This window comes from Montipora foliosa, chromosome 5, assembly GCF_036669935.1.
Source record: "Montipora foliosa isolate CH-2021 chromosome 5, ASM3666993v2, whole genome shotgun sequence".
Classification (NCBI taxonomy): Eukaryota; Metazoa; Cnidaria; class Anthozoa; order Scleractinia; family Acroporidae; genus Montipora; species Montipora foliosa.
In genome coordinates, this window is record NC_090873.1 from 27,779,164 (window position 1) to 27,797,603 (window position 18,440).

The window sequence follows — 18,440 nt, forward strand, 5'->3', positions numbered from 1 at the left end:
AAGGTGCTTTATTTATTTTTATTTTTCCTATGAGATTTGACTTCCTTCTTGGTTGAGGAAGATTCTTCGGTTGCCTTTCTGTAGAGATAATACATGACCAATCCACCCAAGACTGGCCAGAAAGCTATCTGCAGCAATAACACTGGATCAAAGGGAGATTTCCTCTTGATCGCCATGAGCTCAGTGTTGAATATCAGCACTGAATTCGCTGTAATAGAAACAAAAATACAGGAATTTTACTGTTTAAGTCCTGCTCTTTGCAAATAATTAATGATTCAATAAATTAAAGAATGATCAAACAAACAAGTGGACAGATGATTGGATTGATTTAACTTCAAATTCAGTTAAATAAATAAATGAAAATAAACAACAAATTAAATTAAGCACCGGTAAATAGAATTATCACTTTTTTAAGCGAGTCGGTGTTCTAAAGAATATTAAAGTCACCCTGTGACCAAAAAGTCAATTCTTATTTCTCTTTGGATTTCCAAACTATGTTAATTAAACACTAAGCAACCAAAGTTCTAAGCTTTGATTTCAAGACGACACTATTTAATGGTTTGCCATTACTTACTGTAATATCCTTAGAGAGCTGGATCGAGGATAAAATGACGTCAAAGGCCCAGTAGTTTAAGAATGCAATGCATGTGTACGCCGCATAATTAATATGCAGCACGGGAGTTTAATTAAACTCGCGTTTTTGCATATATAATAAGCTACATTTACATGTTGAAATGTTAAGCTAGTGAACCTTTAGACGTCACTTTTCTCTGGATCCAACCCTCTGAGGTCCAATCGGTCAATTTTGAATGTGAGCTCATAATTAACAAAATTAAACAAAATTACCTAAAATAGCGTGACCTAGCCCCTTTAAGTAGCAAAGAGAGTTCATCAACAAGAAACTTCAATAATGTTACAAGGTGACAAATTATCTGGAACACGTACTTTGGTTTGAGGAACCAGACAGGCACCTAGCCAGGAGAAAGAGCAAAAATATGAGATAAGAAAGCCGAAGGACCCGAAAATAGTGCAGGAGTTCAGGTTGGAGTTGAGAAACAGATTCCAACCGCTTGCCGACCTAGATGGAGTGGAGGAGAGCTGGCAGGGGTTCAAAAGAAGGGTTGGATGAAGCGAGTAGAAAGGTTTAAGGATTGAAGGAGAGAAAAAGAGCCGCCTGGATCTCTGATGAGAATTGGGAGACGATCCGAGAACGCAGTAAAATGAAGAGCAAGATAAATATAACAAGATCTGAGCGACTCAAGGATGGTATGAAAAAATAATATAGAAAGCTACACAGAGAGGTTAAGTGTGGTTTACGATCAGATTAGCCTGCATAGCAAGCGTTTCCAGCGGGCGAGGAGCGAACTCTTTTTTTCGGCCGCGCGAGAATAGGGCGAGCGCAAAAAAAAATGGTGGTGGGAGGGGAGGAGAGGAGAGGAGAAGGAAATTCCTATTCTCCTCTCCCCCTCCCCCCTCTCCTTTTTTTGCTCTCGCTCCAATTTTCGCGCGGCCAAAACATCGAAATTTGCGCGGAAACCCCACGGAAACGCTTGCTACGCAGGCTACGATCAGATTAGAGAAAGTATTTGGACGGGCTAGCTAAGGAAGCTGAGGAGGCAGCCCAGAGAGGGGAACAGGGAGCTTTTTATGCTATTACGAGAAGAAAAACCAACAGCAGATTTAAGAAGAGCGTAGCGGTGAGATCGGAAGAAGTTGTGAGGATCACTTCTGAAGCCAGCCAAATTGAGAGATGGAAGCAGCACTTTGAGGAAGTGTTAAACCTACCAGGTCCGCAGAATGCCATTGATGACATGGAGAATAAGATTATTAGGAGCTTAAAGGGGCTCAGAAATGGAAAGGCGCCTGGTATTGATAGCATACAGGCTGTCAGGTTCTGAAAGTGGATGTTGGGATAACAGCTAACGCACATGAGCACGTGTTTACTAAGATTTTGAATGAAGAAGTGATTCCAGGAGATTGGCAAAAGGGTGTTGTCAAGTTGCCTAAGAGAGGCAATTTAGAGGTTTGTGGCAACTGGAGAGGAGTAACACTTTTGTCGGTTCTCGGAAAGGTATTGTGCAGAATTATCGTAGACAGGATAAAAGGGGAAGTTGATCGTATGTTAAGAAACGAGCAGGCTGGTTTTCGGACCGGAAGAAGTTGTATTGATCAAATATTCATCCTCCGCAATATTATAGAGCAGTGCGTTGAGTGGAACAGTCCATTGTTCATCATCTTTGTGGACTTTTGAAAAGCTTTTGATAGTGTCCATCGAGAGAGTCTGGAACATCATGGCCGTTTATGGAATTCCAGGAAAGTTAATCACTATGGTCAAGCTTCTCTATGACACCTTTATGTGCTCCGTAGAACATGATGGAAGGTACTCGCAGTGATTTGTGATCGAGTCAGGGGTAAGGCAGGGGTGTGTCATGTCAGGTTTCCTCTTTTTTGTTAGTAATTGATTGGACAATAGCAACTACCACAAATATCAACTGATACAAATATCGGTATCAACTGGGGTAGGTTCCAAGTGCTTGAGGACTTAGATTATGCTGACGATTTAGCACTGTTGTCCGCCACCAGCAGACAGCGACAATTCAAAACAAATGAGTTGGTCAGAGTCTCAGCAAGAGTGGGTCTGCAGGTGAATACCAAGAAGTCAAAGGTAGTGAGTGTTGCACCTACCACCCAGCAAGTGATAACCATTAATGGGCAGGAGTTAAAGAATACATGTGAGTACCTTTACATACTTGGGGTCTGAGATCAACTGTGAGGAGAGCTCCACTGCAGATATTAATTGTTTTCCGAGTACAAGCTCCCGGGGGGCTTATATTTGGAGGGGCGAATTAACGAAAGGTTTTTTGCGTTACCACTTTGGGGGGCTTATATTTGGAGGGGCTTATTTTCGGAATTTTACGGTATAATAATAACAACATTACTCATTTAATTCAATGAAAGGGAAGGATACCACAGGTTATCCCTATCGAGTGTATCCTCCCACAGCTGGATGTAATTGACTGAGAGTCAATTTTGATGAGGGAGGAGAAACCGGAGTACCCAGAGAAAAACCCTCAGAGTCAGATTGAGATCGACTGAAAGTCAGCCCACATACGACTCGAGGCCAGGTTTGAACCCGGGTCACAGAGGTGGCAGGCACGTAGTTTATACAAAGAACACAGAGTTCATTTGATCTTGATAGTTTGACTATGGCCCAGACACTTTCATCATTGCATTTGATGAAGGAGAACGTTTACTTATCATGTCATATATTGAAATCAGTCACGTGTGTATCAGTCAATGCCATTTGATTTCACATTTTGGCCGCCATGTTAGGACATCTATCCATGTATGTGGAGCACTTTACCTCGATATCACATGAATGCACTTGAAGACGAGCTGCTCTGGAAATGAGTGCGTGTGAATTGGGAACTTCTATTTCATGTAAAACCAAACCAAAAGAGTTGACACTACATTGTAAAAGTGGCTGTTTCCTAATTGGGGCTCTATAGTCGAATGCATTTAACTAATGTGTGGTTAGTTCCATTTTTTATCAATATAGAAATCTGGATGGCCTATGATGTTAAATCAGATGCTACAGTGAAGAGAACAACTCCACCACTCTCAAGAAAACAAGCACCATTTGGTATACCTTGTGTCAATTTCATACCACATCCAAACATGATATCAGGAGAATGGTAATAACCTGTGGCATCGAGTAATAACGTGATGGTTAGGACTGGGCCTTAGGCATACTGCATCTTAGGCCATACGTAGGCTAGGCCACTTGGCTATTGAGATCTAACATGGCAGTATGTCTTGTAATGTTTGTTGTTGATCATTAAATTGGCGACAAGGATTAAAACAAAACATGCTGGAAACCAAGTCTGGCATGTTATCAAGCATCAGATCAAGTGTGGGATCCCTCAGTATCATTGGAGAACAGGTTAGATCGTGGTTTTTTTCCTTCAACCACCACAACCAACGTTTTTCCCTGCTATATATAACCTGGGCCAACGCCCTGTCACCTATCCTTAGTTCACAAATTAACACTTAACATGCATTCTTATTTTTTTCTAAGGTCTAGTACTACGATAACATTCCACATAACAATATGAAGTTAATTACAACATCTCAAGGGATGTTACCAACACCAAACAATTAAGTAAAGTACGATCGTCCGGGTGAGTGTAGTCCTGAGAAGGACTGTTTGAGATGACTGACGTTTCGACAACCTGAGCGGAAGTCATCTTCAGAGTCAAGTGATTTGTGTAACGTCAGTAGATACTATAAGAACTCCGGTCGTAGATGTCATTGGTCGACTGTCAGTTGAGACTAGATGTAATTGGCTGGGAAGACTAAACAGCGATAGGTGCGTTTCGATCCGTCTATAGGTCTAAGGTCGTATCGTAGAATACGTTGGGTAGTACTGTGAGAGTACGTCAGTGTGTTGTTTCTCTGTTTATGTCGTCGATGAGTCGTTTGTAGGGTGCAGGAAGTTGTAGGCATCCGTTTATTGCTGTTTGTTCTCAGTTAGTAAACCAGCTTTCCAGTACGATCCGTCGGTAGTAGTTAGTGATGTAGGTAACACATGCAGCAGATTCTCAGTCGATTCTGTGGATTGTCTGTAGATAGTGTTCAGCAATGTTATTGTTGATGTCACCGTTCCTCGTCGCTCGTCTGGGTTCAGTCAATCTAGTGTTCAAATTTCTGCCGGTCTCACCGGTATAAGTGACCTGGCAGTCGCAGCATTTGATCTTATAAACTGCTCCTTGTCTGTCCCTAGCTTGGTCTTTGTCTTTGACGTTAGTCAGTAGTTTTCGTAAGGTAGTGATGGGTCTGTAAGCAACACGGATGTTGTAAGGCTGTAGGATCCTAGCGATAATTTCAAAAGTCCCTTAGATGTAGGGTGTAGTCACTGTAGTGGTAGGTGTAGTGGTACGATAAATGTTGCGTGTAACGAAGTCGCAGTTGTAGTTGTTCTTACTGAAAACGTTGTTTTAGTACTTATATTCGTCTGCTAAGCGGTCGTGTGAGTCACAAACCAGTAGCGCGCGTCTCGTTCAGGTCCGTATTGTTGTAGCCTTGTGTGACGTAGGGTTGTAAGATCATTCGTCAAGGAGTCTGTCAGTGTGGGTGGGTTTGATGAGCTATTAAACAAGTGGGAAGGGATAGATATAATCGAGGACGTGCGAGATGAGACAGTGGTGTGTTGCAGTAGTGTAGTCTCGACTCCGAAGAAGGATGGAGAAAACGTATTCCATAAGGGCCAGTCTGGACATGACGGATGCCAACAGATACATACACGAAGAGAACAAGGCATGCTTGCTATTCCTACCCTGAGGGACCTGGAAACAAGACTAAACAAGGCAAAGGATTTCTGGCATCTTGACATGAATGATGGGTATATGCAGCTACAATTAGCAGAGGAAAGCAGAAAGATCACGACTTTCTACACTCCCAAGGGGCTCAAACGCTTCAAGAGACTCCATTTTGGCATCAATAGTGCTGCCGAAATCTTCAACAAAGAGGTCAGGAAGGTGGTAGCACAAGAGCCAAATGCAATCAGCATGTACGACGATATAATTGTCTATAGAACTACACACGAAGAATGCGATAAGGCCCTGAGGCACATGTTGCAGCTTTGGAGAGAAAATGGTTTCACTCTTAGTTTGAAGAAGAGCAAGTTCAACCTGACACCGGTAAGGTTTTTGGCAAGGTGTTCACAAGTGAAGGTATCTCACATGACCCAGAGAAGGTAACTGCCCTGAATGCTGCCGGACCTCCACGGTCACCATCAGAAGTGTGCTCCTTCCCGTTCATCGTAGAAGCAAATGGAGACTTCATGGAAGGATTTGCACAGGCAACAGGGCCATTGAGTGGACGCCGGAGTGGCATCGGTTGTTTGAGCGAGCCTGGGCCCTGTTGTCTGGAGAAACCATGATGGCGTACTTTGAACCTCAAAGAAATACCCAGTTGAAAGCAGACACTGGGCTGAGTGGAATAGCGGTATGGCCCCAGTGCTAGAAGATGGAGGCCAATAACCTACCGCTCGAGAGCGCTCACAGAGTACTCGTCCTCTTTTCCGAGTGTTTATTAATAATTATTTTTAAACTAATCAATGTTGGCAACCCAACTAGTTTCACTTTAAAGTTGACCAGTTACTGTATTTACTTTTGTCTTCGTCCAATAATTGTAATTTCTTTGTAACATACACATTGTACAGTACAAAAGAGGAGGCGAAAGCAGTTGAGTGGGGCATATTTGCCAACCAGAAGTCCCTTTATGGTCTCAGACACCCTCTCAGTGTGGACATTGACCACAAGGTGCTGGTGCCGTTGCTTTCAAGTTACAGGGCAACAGCACCACTTCGAAGAGAAAGAATGAAAGTGAAACTTTAGGGTTTCAACTTTCACATGCATTACACACCTGCAAAGAGGGCCGGCCAAGAAAATAACAAAGCAGACTACAACTCGACGTATCCAGAACCGAATAAAGGGGGCAGCAATGGAGACACCAAGGACCAGTCAGAATTCCAGCTTAGAGAACCGGAAAAAGGGTTTGAGGGGGGACATAATGGCTGTAGTACGAGAATCAGTTTCTGAAGCGGATACAATGGAAGAGTTACAGGAGCAAGCAATCGTGGATCCAGAGCTGGCAAGTCTCAAGGATGCAATAAGAAAAGGATACTTCATGACACAGGAGATGAAAACACACTGAGTGCAGTATAACCCGGTTTTTATGGAATTAGTGGTCATATCACATCAAGCAAGCTTGCCCAATTAAAACTTTGGTGACAGCTCATCTTTCCACTTAGGAAGAACAACTTGCATCATAGAGCTTAGTTTTATATCGACCAACAGCCACGTGGTTAGCTCAGTAGTCTAAATCTACATTGTTCCTGCACCAAGCGAAGTCCCATTGACTTGTTTAAGTGTCCTCATACATCAAAAGCCCTTCAGTTAAAGTGCCCTTATACATCAAAAGCCTTTCTGAGACACAACCACCTTGCAGGGCTCGAAATTAACATTTTTACTAAGGCGCCAATTGGCGACTGATCCAAAAATTTTGGTCGCCAGATCTTAACTTTTAGTCGCCATTTTTTTCACTGATATTTTTTTCTTCATTTTTCTGATGATCATGTACACATGCAATCTTCTTCATAGTCCTAAGTTTAGGTACACTTAAGCTTCTAAGATTGAGATACTAAAACTTAAAAGGAAGCCAGGGCTCGTAAAACATATAATTACGCATTACGAGGTAAATAATCAATGTGAAAGCAGCTTTAGTCACGTTTCCTGTGCTTCCTCCGCTTTTGTTAAGTTTCCATGTAACATCGAGTCTATAGCTTACATAAATAGACGAACCTGAACATAAACAATCACCAGTTTTCCATATTTTCTGCGCTAAAAAGCCAAGGCTTCGTTGTGAACTTCACGCTTCAATGATTGCAAGTGTTGTTTAGTGCGCCCGCAATACCAGCTGCTGAATCAAACATGGCGCTCGATTATGAAACATGGAGATCGAAGAGCCAGAAGAGTCGTGGGTTTGTTTTGTTATTTCTGTGCGCATAAATCGTGCATTTTATCCAAAACTACGGTTGATTTGCCTTTGAGGTTAAAAGGATGAAGGAAAAAGGTGAAGGTTGGTCGCCCACTGGCGACTAGCTCTAAAAATCTAGTTGCCAACGCTTGATTTTTGGTGGCATTGGCAACCAGTGAGTCGCAATGTCGAGCCCTGCCTTGGTGAACACTTTTTGCTGGACAAAGCATAGCCATGGGATCTCTGTGCCATTGAACCCAAAATGTTGCAAGGAGAGTGTGGATTCTGTAAACTCCCATGTAATTTATGAACACTTATGGGTTTTGAGGGAGCCGACAATTCATAGTCCCTATCTAGGAAGACTTACCATTCACAGATGAAACTACAAATTAAGGAAGCACGTCTGAACCTCAGTGACATGTATTATTAGACCCTCAGGCATTTCAAACGAGGACTCTAAATAATATTCTAGGCTCCCTTAGGGCTGATTTACGACAGTGCTACAACTAGTTTATGATTGTCATGTTGATCAGAAGAAAACGTTGTAGCATTTAAAAACAGGTTTTAAAACACTGCAACAATCACTCATACGTCATGTTGTTGGCCTGTCGTAAGCTTGTTGCATGCGGCAAAAAGCATACCCTTGTTCATAAAATTCTTTGGGAAGTTAAAGAACCTATACTCTATTAAATTAATTTTAATTTGAAAGTACAAAAACTACAGACCAATTTAGACATTTGGAAATCAAGAGGATTAACGCTCTATGGAAAAGTATTAATAATTAAATCTTTGGGGTTGTCTAGCTTAATATACTCAATTTCCAATGTTAACGTCCTTAAGGAAATAGTGTCAATGGTAAAAGATAAAATGTTTCGGTTCCTTTGGAAAAATAAGAAGGACAAAATAAAATGCACTAGTATGTATCAAAACCTTTCCACAGAAGTATACAAAAATTTGGTTATATCAACGGAGTTGATAATGTAAATTGGCCACCGTACAGAGATTCTAAAAGCTGACGTTTCGAGCGTTAGCCCTTCGTCAGAGCGAATCCAGGATTCGCTCTGACGAAGGGCTAACGCTCGAAACGTCAGCTTTTAGAATCTCTGTACGGTGGCCAATTTACATTATCAACTCCGTTGATATAACCAAATTTTTGTATACTACTTCCCCACCGACGCAGCACCACAGTTTCTTTAGAAACTACCCCTTCCTTCTTTCCACAGAAGGCCTACGGATGGTTGAAATCGAACTTACAATAAAATAGCTTAGACTTGCGTGGATCAAAAGACTTCTTTTTAGAGATAACTGCAATTGGAAAGTAGTACCGGACTACTTTTTTAACAAACATGCAGGCCTTGATTTCCTGCTTCGATGTAACTATGATGTCAAATATTTAACACACAAGTCATTCCGACATTCATCTATAGAGACATACTTATTGCACTTGATGAAATCAAGACTCTGTACAATTATGATCAAGGAATCGACACCATCCTATTTTATAACAAAGACATCTTAGTTGATGGGAAACCATTATTTATAAGGAAATGGTTTGTCAAGGGTATCCACACGATCCAACAGCTTTTTAATGAAAACGGCCAATACCTAACTTTTCAAGAATTTCAAGCCAAATACCATTGTAACACAAACTTTCTCCAGTTCTATCAAATCTTGAGTGCAATCCCTGTGCGTTCGAAGAACAGAGCGCAAGCCCTGGGGTACAATTCGAGCTTCAATTACGGAGAAAACTGGAAATATTTTTTACTGAATGAAACAAGTCAAATCAATTTTGAAAGATATAGGGCAAGAGACTATTATCGCCTACTTCTCGTTAAGAAACATCAATCACCCCATACTGGACCGGAAAGATGGGAAAGAGATATTTCAATAGATACTGAGATTTGGACAGATGCTTTTAAAATGGCTTCAAAAACATGCAAAGAAAATAAGTTGAAAAATTTTCAATTCAAATTTATTCATAGGATTGTTACTACAAAGAAAGAACTTTGCAGACCTGTATGGGATAAGTACAGACAGTGACTGCATCTACTGTGGTGAGCCAGACTCCATAAATCACACCTTTATCGACTGCGAATTTACCAAAACCTTCACATGCAAAGTCATTAATTGGTTTCAAGTTTCAACCAGATACAAAAGAAATGCTTTTCGTCACCTTTAAGCACCCAACATACATGAAGCCAGTCAGAAAATTCAATTACACCCTCCTTTTCATGAAATTCTATGTCTATGTAAGTAAACTAAACAACAGTTCACTTGTACTAACCGAATTTATTACTAAAATCAATTATAAATACAAAGTTCTACATTTGTAAATTAACACCGAGAAATACTCGTAACGTCATGTTATGCTCCTTACAAATCTTACAGACTGTTACTTTTTAATTGTATTAATTAAAAATAAGATCAGGAATCTTTTCGCCCTCCCCCTCCCCACGCTATTAGCAGTTTGTTTGCTTTTTTATTTATTTTGCAATTTCGTGTATTTAAGTTTTCCTTTCCTTTTATTTTTTTGTTCCTTCCTTTTATTTCCCGTTTTTTCTTTTTATCCTGTTTTGATTTAATGTGTAGCTAATGTTTGTTGTTAGAAATAAATTTTAAAAAATAAATAAATAAAAATACTCTATTAAAAAAGAGTATGCCCCGCAGTTCCCCAAGTTGTGGTCTTTCCCATATGCAGCAGTAAAATTTGTATCCTTGACACAACATCTCAAAACAAAAGTGGCTCATGGTGTATTAGGCCATAAAAAGCATCTTAAGTCAAGTCAAGGGGAATTTTTCAAGTGTTGAAACATACAAAGACAGTTATAAGTGAAGATAGCTTGCACTCACGTGGAATGATGTTGTCAACTCCTCGAGATCCGTAACCAAGATGAGGTGGAATAATCAGTTTCCTTTTTTCCCTGCAAGCAAAATGGATCAATTTGATTGAGGAGAAAGAGAGGCTTTATCTTAAATCAGAAGATCACCGTTGTCACTGCTAAAATCCTTGTGTGAATAACAAAGAGTGAGAGGGCAGATGGGGGCGTGTGGGTGTGGCTACAAGGATTAAAAGTGGTTAACAATGTTCACAACAATCTGGGGACTGCACCATCAGATAGTAACATTAGACATATCCATTGGCAGTGAAAAAAATAACTTGAGCCTATCACCCAAAACATCAGATTCAAGCATTAATAATTACACTACATGTAATTGTACTTGCCTGTGCATTTTATTGATTTTTGAAATTGTGTACTTCAGAGGGCAAACTTTTTGTCAATTGAAGTTAAAAATAACGTAACATGTAGTTTGACTCAAGGTGTTGCAGTTCATACTGCAACAGTTCATTGTCAGTTCATACTGATTTTCAAGTGCAAGGGTCATGGGTTCCAATTCCATTAAAGCCCCTTTCGAATTTCTCAGGTGTCTCTAAGAGACAATATTGCCTAAATTGTCCAGATAAGTGCAAGGGTCACTTCTCCCTTATGTCTACAACCCACACTTCAAATATGTAAGACTATCAATGTTGGGTAGTAATAAATTAAATATTATTATTTATGTTCTAGCAGAGCTAGGAAATGGTGAAATGACAAGAAAATAATGTGGTTTTCATACTTACCCTACACACATTCCTTTTATTCCCATCTCCCAGCCTGGAAATGAGATAAAACAATGAAATGAAAGAAAATCCTAACAATAGTCCACTTTCGACAAAATTAAAATTCAGTCTTAAGCAAAAGGCATCATCTCAAGTCCCTGGGGAATAAAAAATGGATTTGTATGAGTTTATTCCCCAGAGCCTCAAGATGGTGCCTTTTGTTTAGGACTGAATTTTAATATAATTATCGAAAGTGGGCTATTTATTACAAGGCACCTAAACCAAAATAGGTTTTAATCCTAATTGTTATCATTTTTGCCGTGGAATTACATAAAATTAGCAATACTAGAAGTTATTTGGACCCAAGATCCTGCTAGCAAGAAGGTATGGGTGTCTTCACTGATATTGCTTCACAGACTATGTCAATTTGTCTTTACAATCTGGAAAGAATTTTGCATTGCAAATGCAAAGCAGTCTGTGACTGCAAATGAAGAATAGACTGCATTAGTCAATGGTTCAAATTGGGCGGCTGAGTCAACGAAGTTAAACAGGACAGTTTGGAAATGACTGGTGATTTTTTTTTAAATGTCTATAGAAACATGTGCAAATAAAAAAAGTGAAATTTCAATGGGAAAATAATATTTTACGATATATTATTGCAAAAATACATGTATATCTGCTTATGGAGGAAAGTCTGATTTCATTTACCGATGGAAAATCTTCAAGAGACAATTTAGGCAATAATGACAATTAGTATAAATACACAGGTGATTATACAAAATCGCACGCTCTCATTGGCTCGCTATATCTCGGATTATCAGCCGATAATCACCTCGACGGACAAAATGGCTGCCAGTAGTCGTTTTGCCACTGTAAGTGAAGATGATTTCGCATTGAAATGTTTTTTTTTCTCTTTTCTGAAATAATCACCTGTGTATTTATACTAAAACAATTATTCGCCTCAGTCTCAGTGATTGTCGGTGAATATTCACGGATCATCACTTCGCCTTCGGCAAATAATTGTTATTTATTATTATTATTATGAATCATATATTGAACTGCAGATATGAAATCAAGGAAAGCTATGATCCTCGCAATTTTAGCTAACTGTGAGGATCATAGCTTGACTTGATTTCATATCCACAGTTCAATATAATGATTCATTTCATATATCATTTCATTCGTTGATTCATCTCGGGAACATATGAACCCACAAATGACCAGCTCCCAACGTCCTTGGCTTCATAGCTCAGTTGTTCACTTCACATACATGTAAGTTTGGACTTTGTCCCTTAGAGGGTCATGAGTGAAGGCAGGATGGTGCAAGGGGTTTTCTCGGCCTTGGGAGCCGCTGACCGGAAACCGGTGTCCTAAAAGCGTGAAAGGGCGTCAGCAATTTTGTTAGAAACCCCAAGGACGTGAAGTTGCCAAACAAAGAAATTATGTTTCATAGATATTAGAACAAGGAACCTTAGAAGGTCCATGATAAGAGGAGCCTTTGAATGGCCCGAATTGATAATGGCCACGACGGATTCATTATCACACCAAACTTGAATACGTTTCCCTCAGAAATTGGGGAACCTGATTGTGCATGCCACCACTATGGGGAAAAGTTCCTGCCATTCCATGCTCACACCCTGAGCCATGTTTAACTGATGGTGAGGGGGCTCTCTACCCTGGAACCATTGCCCATTCAATTAACAACCACCAAAACCAACAGATCCAGAGGCATTGGTGTACAGTTCTAGATCAGGAGAAGGGGTAACGGCCGGCGGCGTCTAAATAGAAAGAGCGCCCATTCCACCTGGTGAGGAAAGCTTTCCACATTGAAAGATCTTTGAAAAATTCTTTGTTTAACTGGATGTGGTGAAAATGGCTGGGTACTCCCCTACTAGTAGTCAAGTTAATCATGTACTGTAAAAATGTTTTCCCAGGTACTACCGCCTTGCAAACATATTATAATGTACCTATACCACCGTCCTATAACCGATTGCAGCTCATCCAGCTCCACGTAGCTGCGATACGTAAAGGAACGGAGCACCAGGCAGATCCCAGGTTCATTTGAATTTGTCCAAAAAAGGGAGGTAGAAGTCTATGCAGAACTGGTTTTGCCAGTAGATACCTAGCAGGTGCCAATTGTCTGGGTTAATGGGAATGAGACAAAAGGCCGATTTGAGATCTCTCTTGGCCATAAATGAACCCAGACCCAGGGACTTCAGGATATGGATCAGATTATCTACCTGGACATATTGGAGGGTGTAGGGGTCCTTGGGGATGTGGTCATTAATACTATCCCCATCAGGTTATGATAAATGATAAATTGCGTGCCATTCAGAGGAGTGTGTTTCTTGGGGACCACGCTCAAAGGGTGACATTGCAGATTGAGGAGTGGAGAGGAGATAAAGGGTCCCGCCATGCAACCCCAGACTTCCGTAAACACTTGCAGATAAGCCACACCCCCAGATAAGCCACACTCTGAATTTGGCCGCTTAAATTTTGGAAGAGTTTTTTTGAAAGAAATCAAAAGACATCCAAAGTCGGGTCTTTAGAAGTCTTCTTCATCGACTGTTCATTGAACGTAAACTCACTATTAACATTGCAACAGAAAATACTTCAAAGTCTTACGCACAATTTTAGCACTGCCCGCGCAGAAGCGGTGTCATGGATTTTTTCACCCGACCGGGTGGTGGCTGCGTGGTTAGGCAAGGTTGTTTGATGGCAGCCTTCAAGCAGGAAATCAGTTTGTCTTTGCTGCCAGTTATGGGCAGATTGAGAGCCTGAAGACAAAGGCGAAGAACTTCTGTCGACAGTGAAGTGAGATTGTCCTGACGACAATGGTGAGGGCTCATAGCTTTTAAATTGCCATGCGGAGGAGTCATAATAAAATTCGTAAACATTAAAGTTACTCCTTACAGTAAACTAAAGAGCTCATAGAGTGATACTTTGGACTTACTACATCTTATAAACTGGGACTAATGTCTAGGACTAACGTACCATCTAATACAAACAACTCGTGTAGAGCTCAATGCAACATGAATGGGGATAGTTGTTGCTTTTCGCCCGTCCCAGATGAAGGATATAACTGTAAGCAGACAGTATTAAAAACAAGGCTAAAGGATATCTTGTTTGCACTGCGTAATGTTTACAAAATAACGTGACAAACAGAGTATGGCACTAACGAGTCATGCTTAATTAACTACATTTTACAGCACTGTTGTAAAGCTTTAATAAATTATTCAGAAAAGTTTAACTTTTCTGAAAAAACTTATCATGTATTTGCTGTACATGTATATTTTTTCTTCTCATGGATTATTATATACGGCTTTATTTAATAAACTTCTAATTTTTACCTTTTATGACTTTTCCTTTGCCAAGTTGAAACTCTAGAGGTTCTCGTCCTTTTGCAAGTGATGAGTCAAACATCTGGCCATTTTCCAGAGTGCCCTACAATTTGTTCAAGGTTTATACAAGTTCACAATCCAGGGACGAAAAATTACAGGCTAATTCTGTTTTTGAAGTTTTTTAAAACCATGCTAAAACAGAAATGTTACTCTACCACTGACAATCAATACCTGTCAGTCCTTAGGCATGAGCTTTATATACCAAAACTCTTTAATTCCCTTTGATACGCTGAAAACTGAAGAACCACCAAACTCCACCCATATGATGCCAAGTATGAGAATTGAGCCCTGGGGCCCATTTCTTGAACGTCCCTAAGCTTTTTGGGCCCTTTTTTGGGTGTGACAATCCCCTTTGAATGGTTGGATTTTAAGCCAGCAAACTTCACAATCATCTTGTTTTTTAGTGATTTTGAAAACATGGCAAAAAACAGGTTGTCAAAACAAGCTAATGACAGTTTCGCAAATGGTTTCTCAGGCATGAAAAGTTTTTTTTGGGATGTTCAAAAAACGGGCCCCAGGAAACAAATTATGATGGAAATGCTCTGATCATATGCTTGATAACAGCCGGTTTTGGGACAAGAGCCCTCGCCCCTTCCTGAGGAGGAACAAAGACTGGACTTGAAAGATTGCCTGAAATCAAGCCTACTCTAATAATAATTATTGTGCCAACCTTACATTTAAAGTAAGCCCTAGCTTGCCTTACAAAGGGAACTACAGTAGTGAGGAAATCTAATAATTACCTTGTCCAACCTGCTATGAATATTTTTTATTTGCCATATATAGCCAGTGTTGCAAGCACTACAAGGGTAGGGTAAGAGGGAGACAGCACTAATTCTGCCACCCTCATTTCCTCCCCTTTTAGCGCTTGCTACGCAGGCTATGATACATACCGTGTAATGAACAGACACAATATGTCCATTGTCTGCCTTTTCTTCACAGTTTGCTGGTTTGTACTGAATGAAATGCCAAGAATATTCTCAGATCACACAAAAGTAAATTTAAATTCCTGCTAACAACAAAATAAGAACATCGAATATGCAATAATATTATTAGAAACATACAAGTTTCTTTTTTTTGCATAAAACTTTAAAGGTACTTTGAATGAACAATAAAACGGTTATTGAATTATTTTCCCTTTGATTATGAAGATTATGCAAGTCTCTCAGGGTACTGTGTGATGTGAGGCTACTAACAATGTTGTCCATCTGCACTCACATCATGCCCAAGGGGGCCCTCATTGAGGTGTAAAATTATGTGGCATTAAAATAATGTAGATTGAGTACAATAATGATGCAATTAAGTCTGGCCTATGATGAGCATGTGACTAATCTAGTTTCTTCTTGTGCTGCTAGTTTGTGTCAGATCAACAGAATTAAGTATGTTTTAGACAGGCAGACCCTTATCATTATAGTCAAGGCCTTAGTTTTTAGTAAATTATATTATTGTTTTTTCGTATGGGCGAACTCATCTGAGAGAACAAAATTTTAGTTTCTAAAGAAACTGTGGTACAGTGTCGGTGGGAGATTGAGACAGAAATGGATTTTATCAAATGAGTTGATAAAGGTCCAATAACCATCGTGAAAGATTTGGAAAGCTGACGTTTCGAGAAACTTCAACGCATTCAAAATTTTGCTGCTCGCATCATAACTGGCACAAAAAAGCATGAGCATATCTCGCCAGTATTACGGGAGCTAAATTGGCTACTGATTCATCTTGCCGTTCAGTACAGGAATACTGTTATGGCCTTTAAAATGTGTCAAAAGCTTAGCTCTCCCATACCTATGTTAAATAGAGTAAAATCTGTAAGTGTCACTCCACTTGGGACTGAAAAGGTTAATCCCATGATATTGTCTTTATGATATCAAATGACTGTATGATCTTTCATGCAATCACTCGATACTTAAGCTAAAATAAGTGGGATAAGGCCAAGTGATGCAAGTGAATTGGCCATTTAGACAAGGTACATGTACAACCCCTGTCCCCAACCCAAATGATCACACCACATGGTACATTCAGAAAAAGGTCATAAGGCATACAAAAATGGAGCAATGTCAAATACAGTGTAGATTATTTATGGCCAAAAATAGTGCTTTCCACGGTGACACAACAATAATTTGTCTTCAATACACAAAAGTAAGGTCCTTTTGCAGGTTGCAGGTTACAATGCAGGTTGAAATTTCATTATAACGGGAAAACTGCTGGCACTAAAAAGAAAGGTAAAGTGATTCCTGTGAACTAACCCTAACCCTAACCCTAACCCTAATTTCCTGTGACTGTTACATGTCTTGAATAGCTAACCTTAGGCCTATTTAGGCCTAAAGAAAAGTTTTTAGGCCTAAGGTTAGCTATTCATGTAACAGTCACGGCAAGTCTATTGCTTTACCTTTCCTTTTAGTGCCAGCGGTTTTCGAGTTATCATAATAATGAAATTTCAACCTGCAACCTGTAAAAAATACCTGCCGGTCCTTACGTGATAAAAAAAAACTACATTGTCTGTTGGCAGCATAAAAACTGTTATGAAATAAGTAAAACGTTGGGAAAAAATTAATGAATAATTACATGATTACATGACATATACAATGTATTTGAATCACAAGGTTTAAAACTTTGGTCGCTTTATAGTGTTTAGTTAACATAAGTTTTAAAATCAAAAGAAAATATGAATCGATTTTTTTTATCACAGGGGCACTTTAATGATAAATTGGAATAAACTTGACATTTATTCGTAGTTAATTCCTGACTGATACATTAAACATGTTACTATTTTTGTGCATTTGCTAGTAACTAACTGCTTTTTATTCATCCAGAGTATTTTTTGGCTCATTTGCTTCAACAATAAAGACATTTATACATGTATACATAAGATAAAGACATCACAAACATTGTATATTCGCTGTGGAAAAGAAGTAAATTTAATGTCCATAATTTATGACTGTATTAAACATGTCTGAAAATTTTTCTTTACAATCGTCAATATCGTCACACATATCAAAGACCATAAAAGCTTTGTATTAACTGATGTAACATTTGAGTGTGATGAATAATCCACAACTCTACGCATTAAAATAATCAATAATGAGATAGGAAAAAAGAAAATAAAACTCATTTCCACAAAACGCACTATTACAAAACGTCAATGAAAAGCGGCATAAATATAAGAAAATTTTAATTTTCAAGGTAACGGGTTTTCTTCGTTTTTGAGTTTGACAAATCGAATTTCATGAACAAGATGCATAATTTTTATAGAAGGACTAATTAATTACAGGTGCAAATGATTACAATATTACACTTGGCTGTGTCCCTTAAAAAGAAGATGAAAAGATAACATGTTATCGCAACTTAATCAAATACACAGTACACCTGAAACAACGTTTTGAGTAAATATTTGTCTCTTATTTTCAAAGTCGAGTTCCTCTTTATCTCGAAGTCAATTAATTATGTACCCAAAAATTGCTCGTAACATTCAGGGTTTTATCATTTCGTTTTAATTTCACGATTTTCCTTTACAAAAAACGAGAGCTGCAAGGTCATTATTACATTTGCGTTTTAGATCACCAATATGGAATTAACAGTACATGAAATTATAAAATGAAGCATTTTCAAATACTCGAGTAACCTGAGTTGACGTGCGAGCGAAAACCTTTTGTACGCTGTCTGCCGTGAGTAGAACTGGACATACACATACCTCGACGATTGTTTCTAAACCTTTCTTTTTCTTGCCTTCGGAGCTGATTCCACAACAGAGCAAAAGGAAATGAGCACAGAGAAGTAGCCTTGAGATCCAATCCATTGCAGAAAATAATAGAAACAATTATGAAATATAATTGATGCAGTCTGCCCTGTCAAATCTAAGCAGGCGCAGCGCGTTCTGTATATGGAAGTCTGGGTTCTAAAAACCAAAA

The 18,440-nt window shown here is 39.3% G+C and overlaps 1 protein-coding gene across 1 annotated transcript; it reads right to left on the reverse strand.

Annotated features, from left to right (window-relative positions):
• Positions 1 to 18,415, reverse strand: LOC138003856 (FK506-binding protein 2-like). Its single transcript, XM_068850132.1, has 6 exons — positions 18,224 to 18,415; positions 15,429 to 15,491; positions 14,488 to 14,581; positions 11,159 to 11,192; positions 10,390 to 10,460; positions 1 to 208 (listed from the first exon to the last, which is right to left on the reverse strand). The coding sequence occupies exons 1-6, from the start codon at positions 18,326 to 18,328 to the stop codon at positions 9 to 11; spliced, it is 567 nt and encodes a 188-aa protein (XP_068706233.1). The 5' UTR covers positions 18,329 to 18,415; the 3' UTR covers positions 1 to 8.
• Positions 18,416 to 18,440: the final 25 nt, after the last annotated feature.

Coding starts and splice junctions, on each gene's coding strand:
- LOC138003856 (XM_068850132.1), bottom strand. CDS start 18,328: ATGGATTGGATCTCAAGGCTACTTCTCTGTGCTCATTTCCTTTTGCTC. Junction 10,461..11,158: donor ATAAAAGGAATGTGTGTAGG/GTAAGTATGAAA, acceptor TTTTGCTTGCAG/GGAAAAAAGGAAACTGATTA. Junction 209..10,389: donor AGTTGACAACATCATTCCAC/GTGAGTGCAAGC, acceptor TTTCTATTACAG/CGAATTCAGTGCTGATATTC.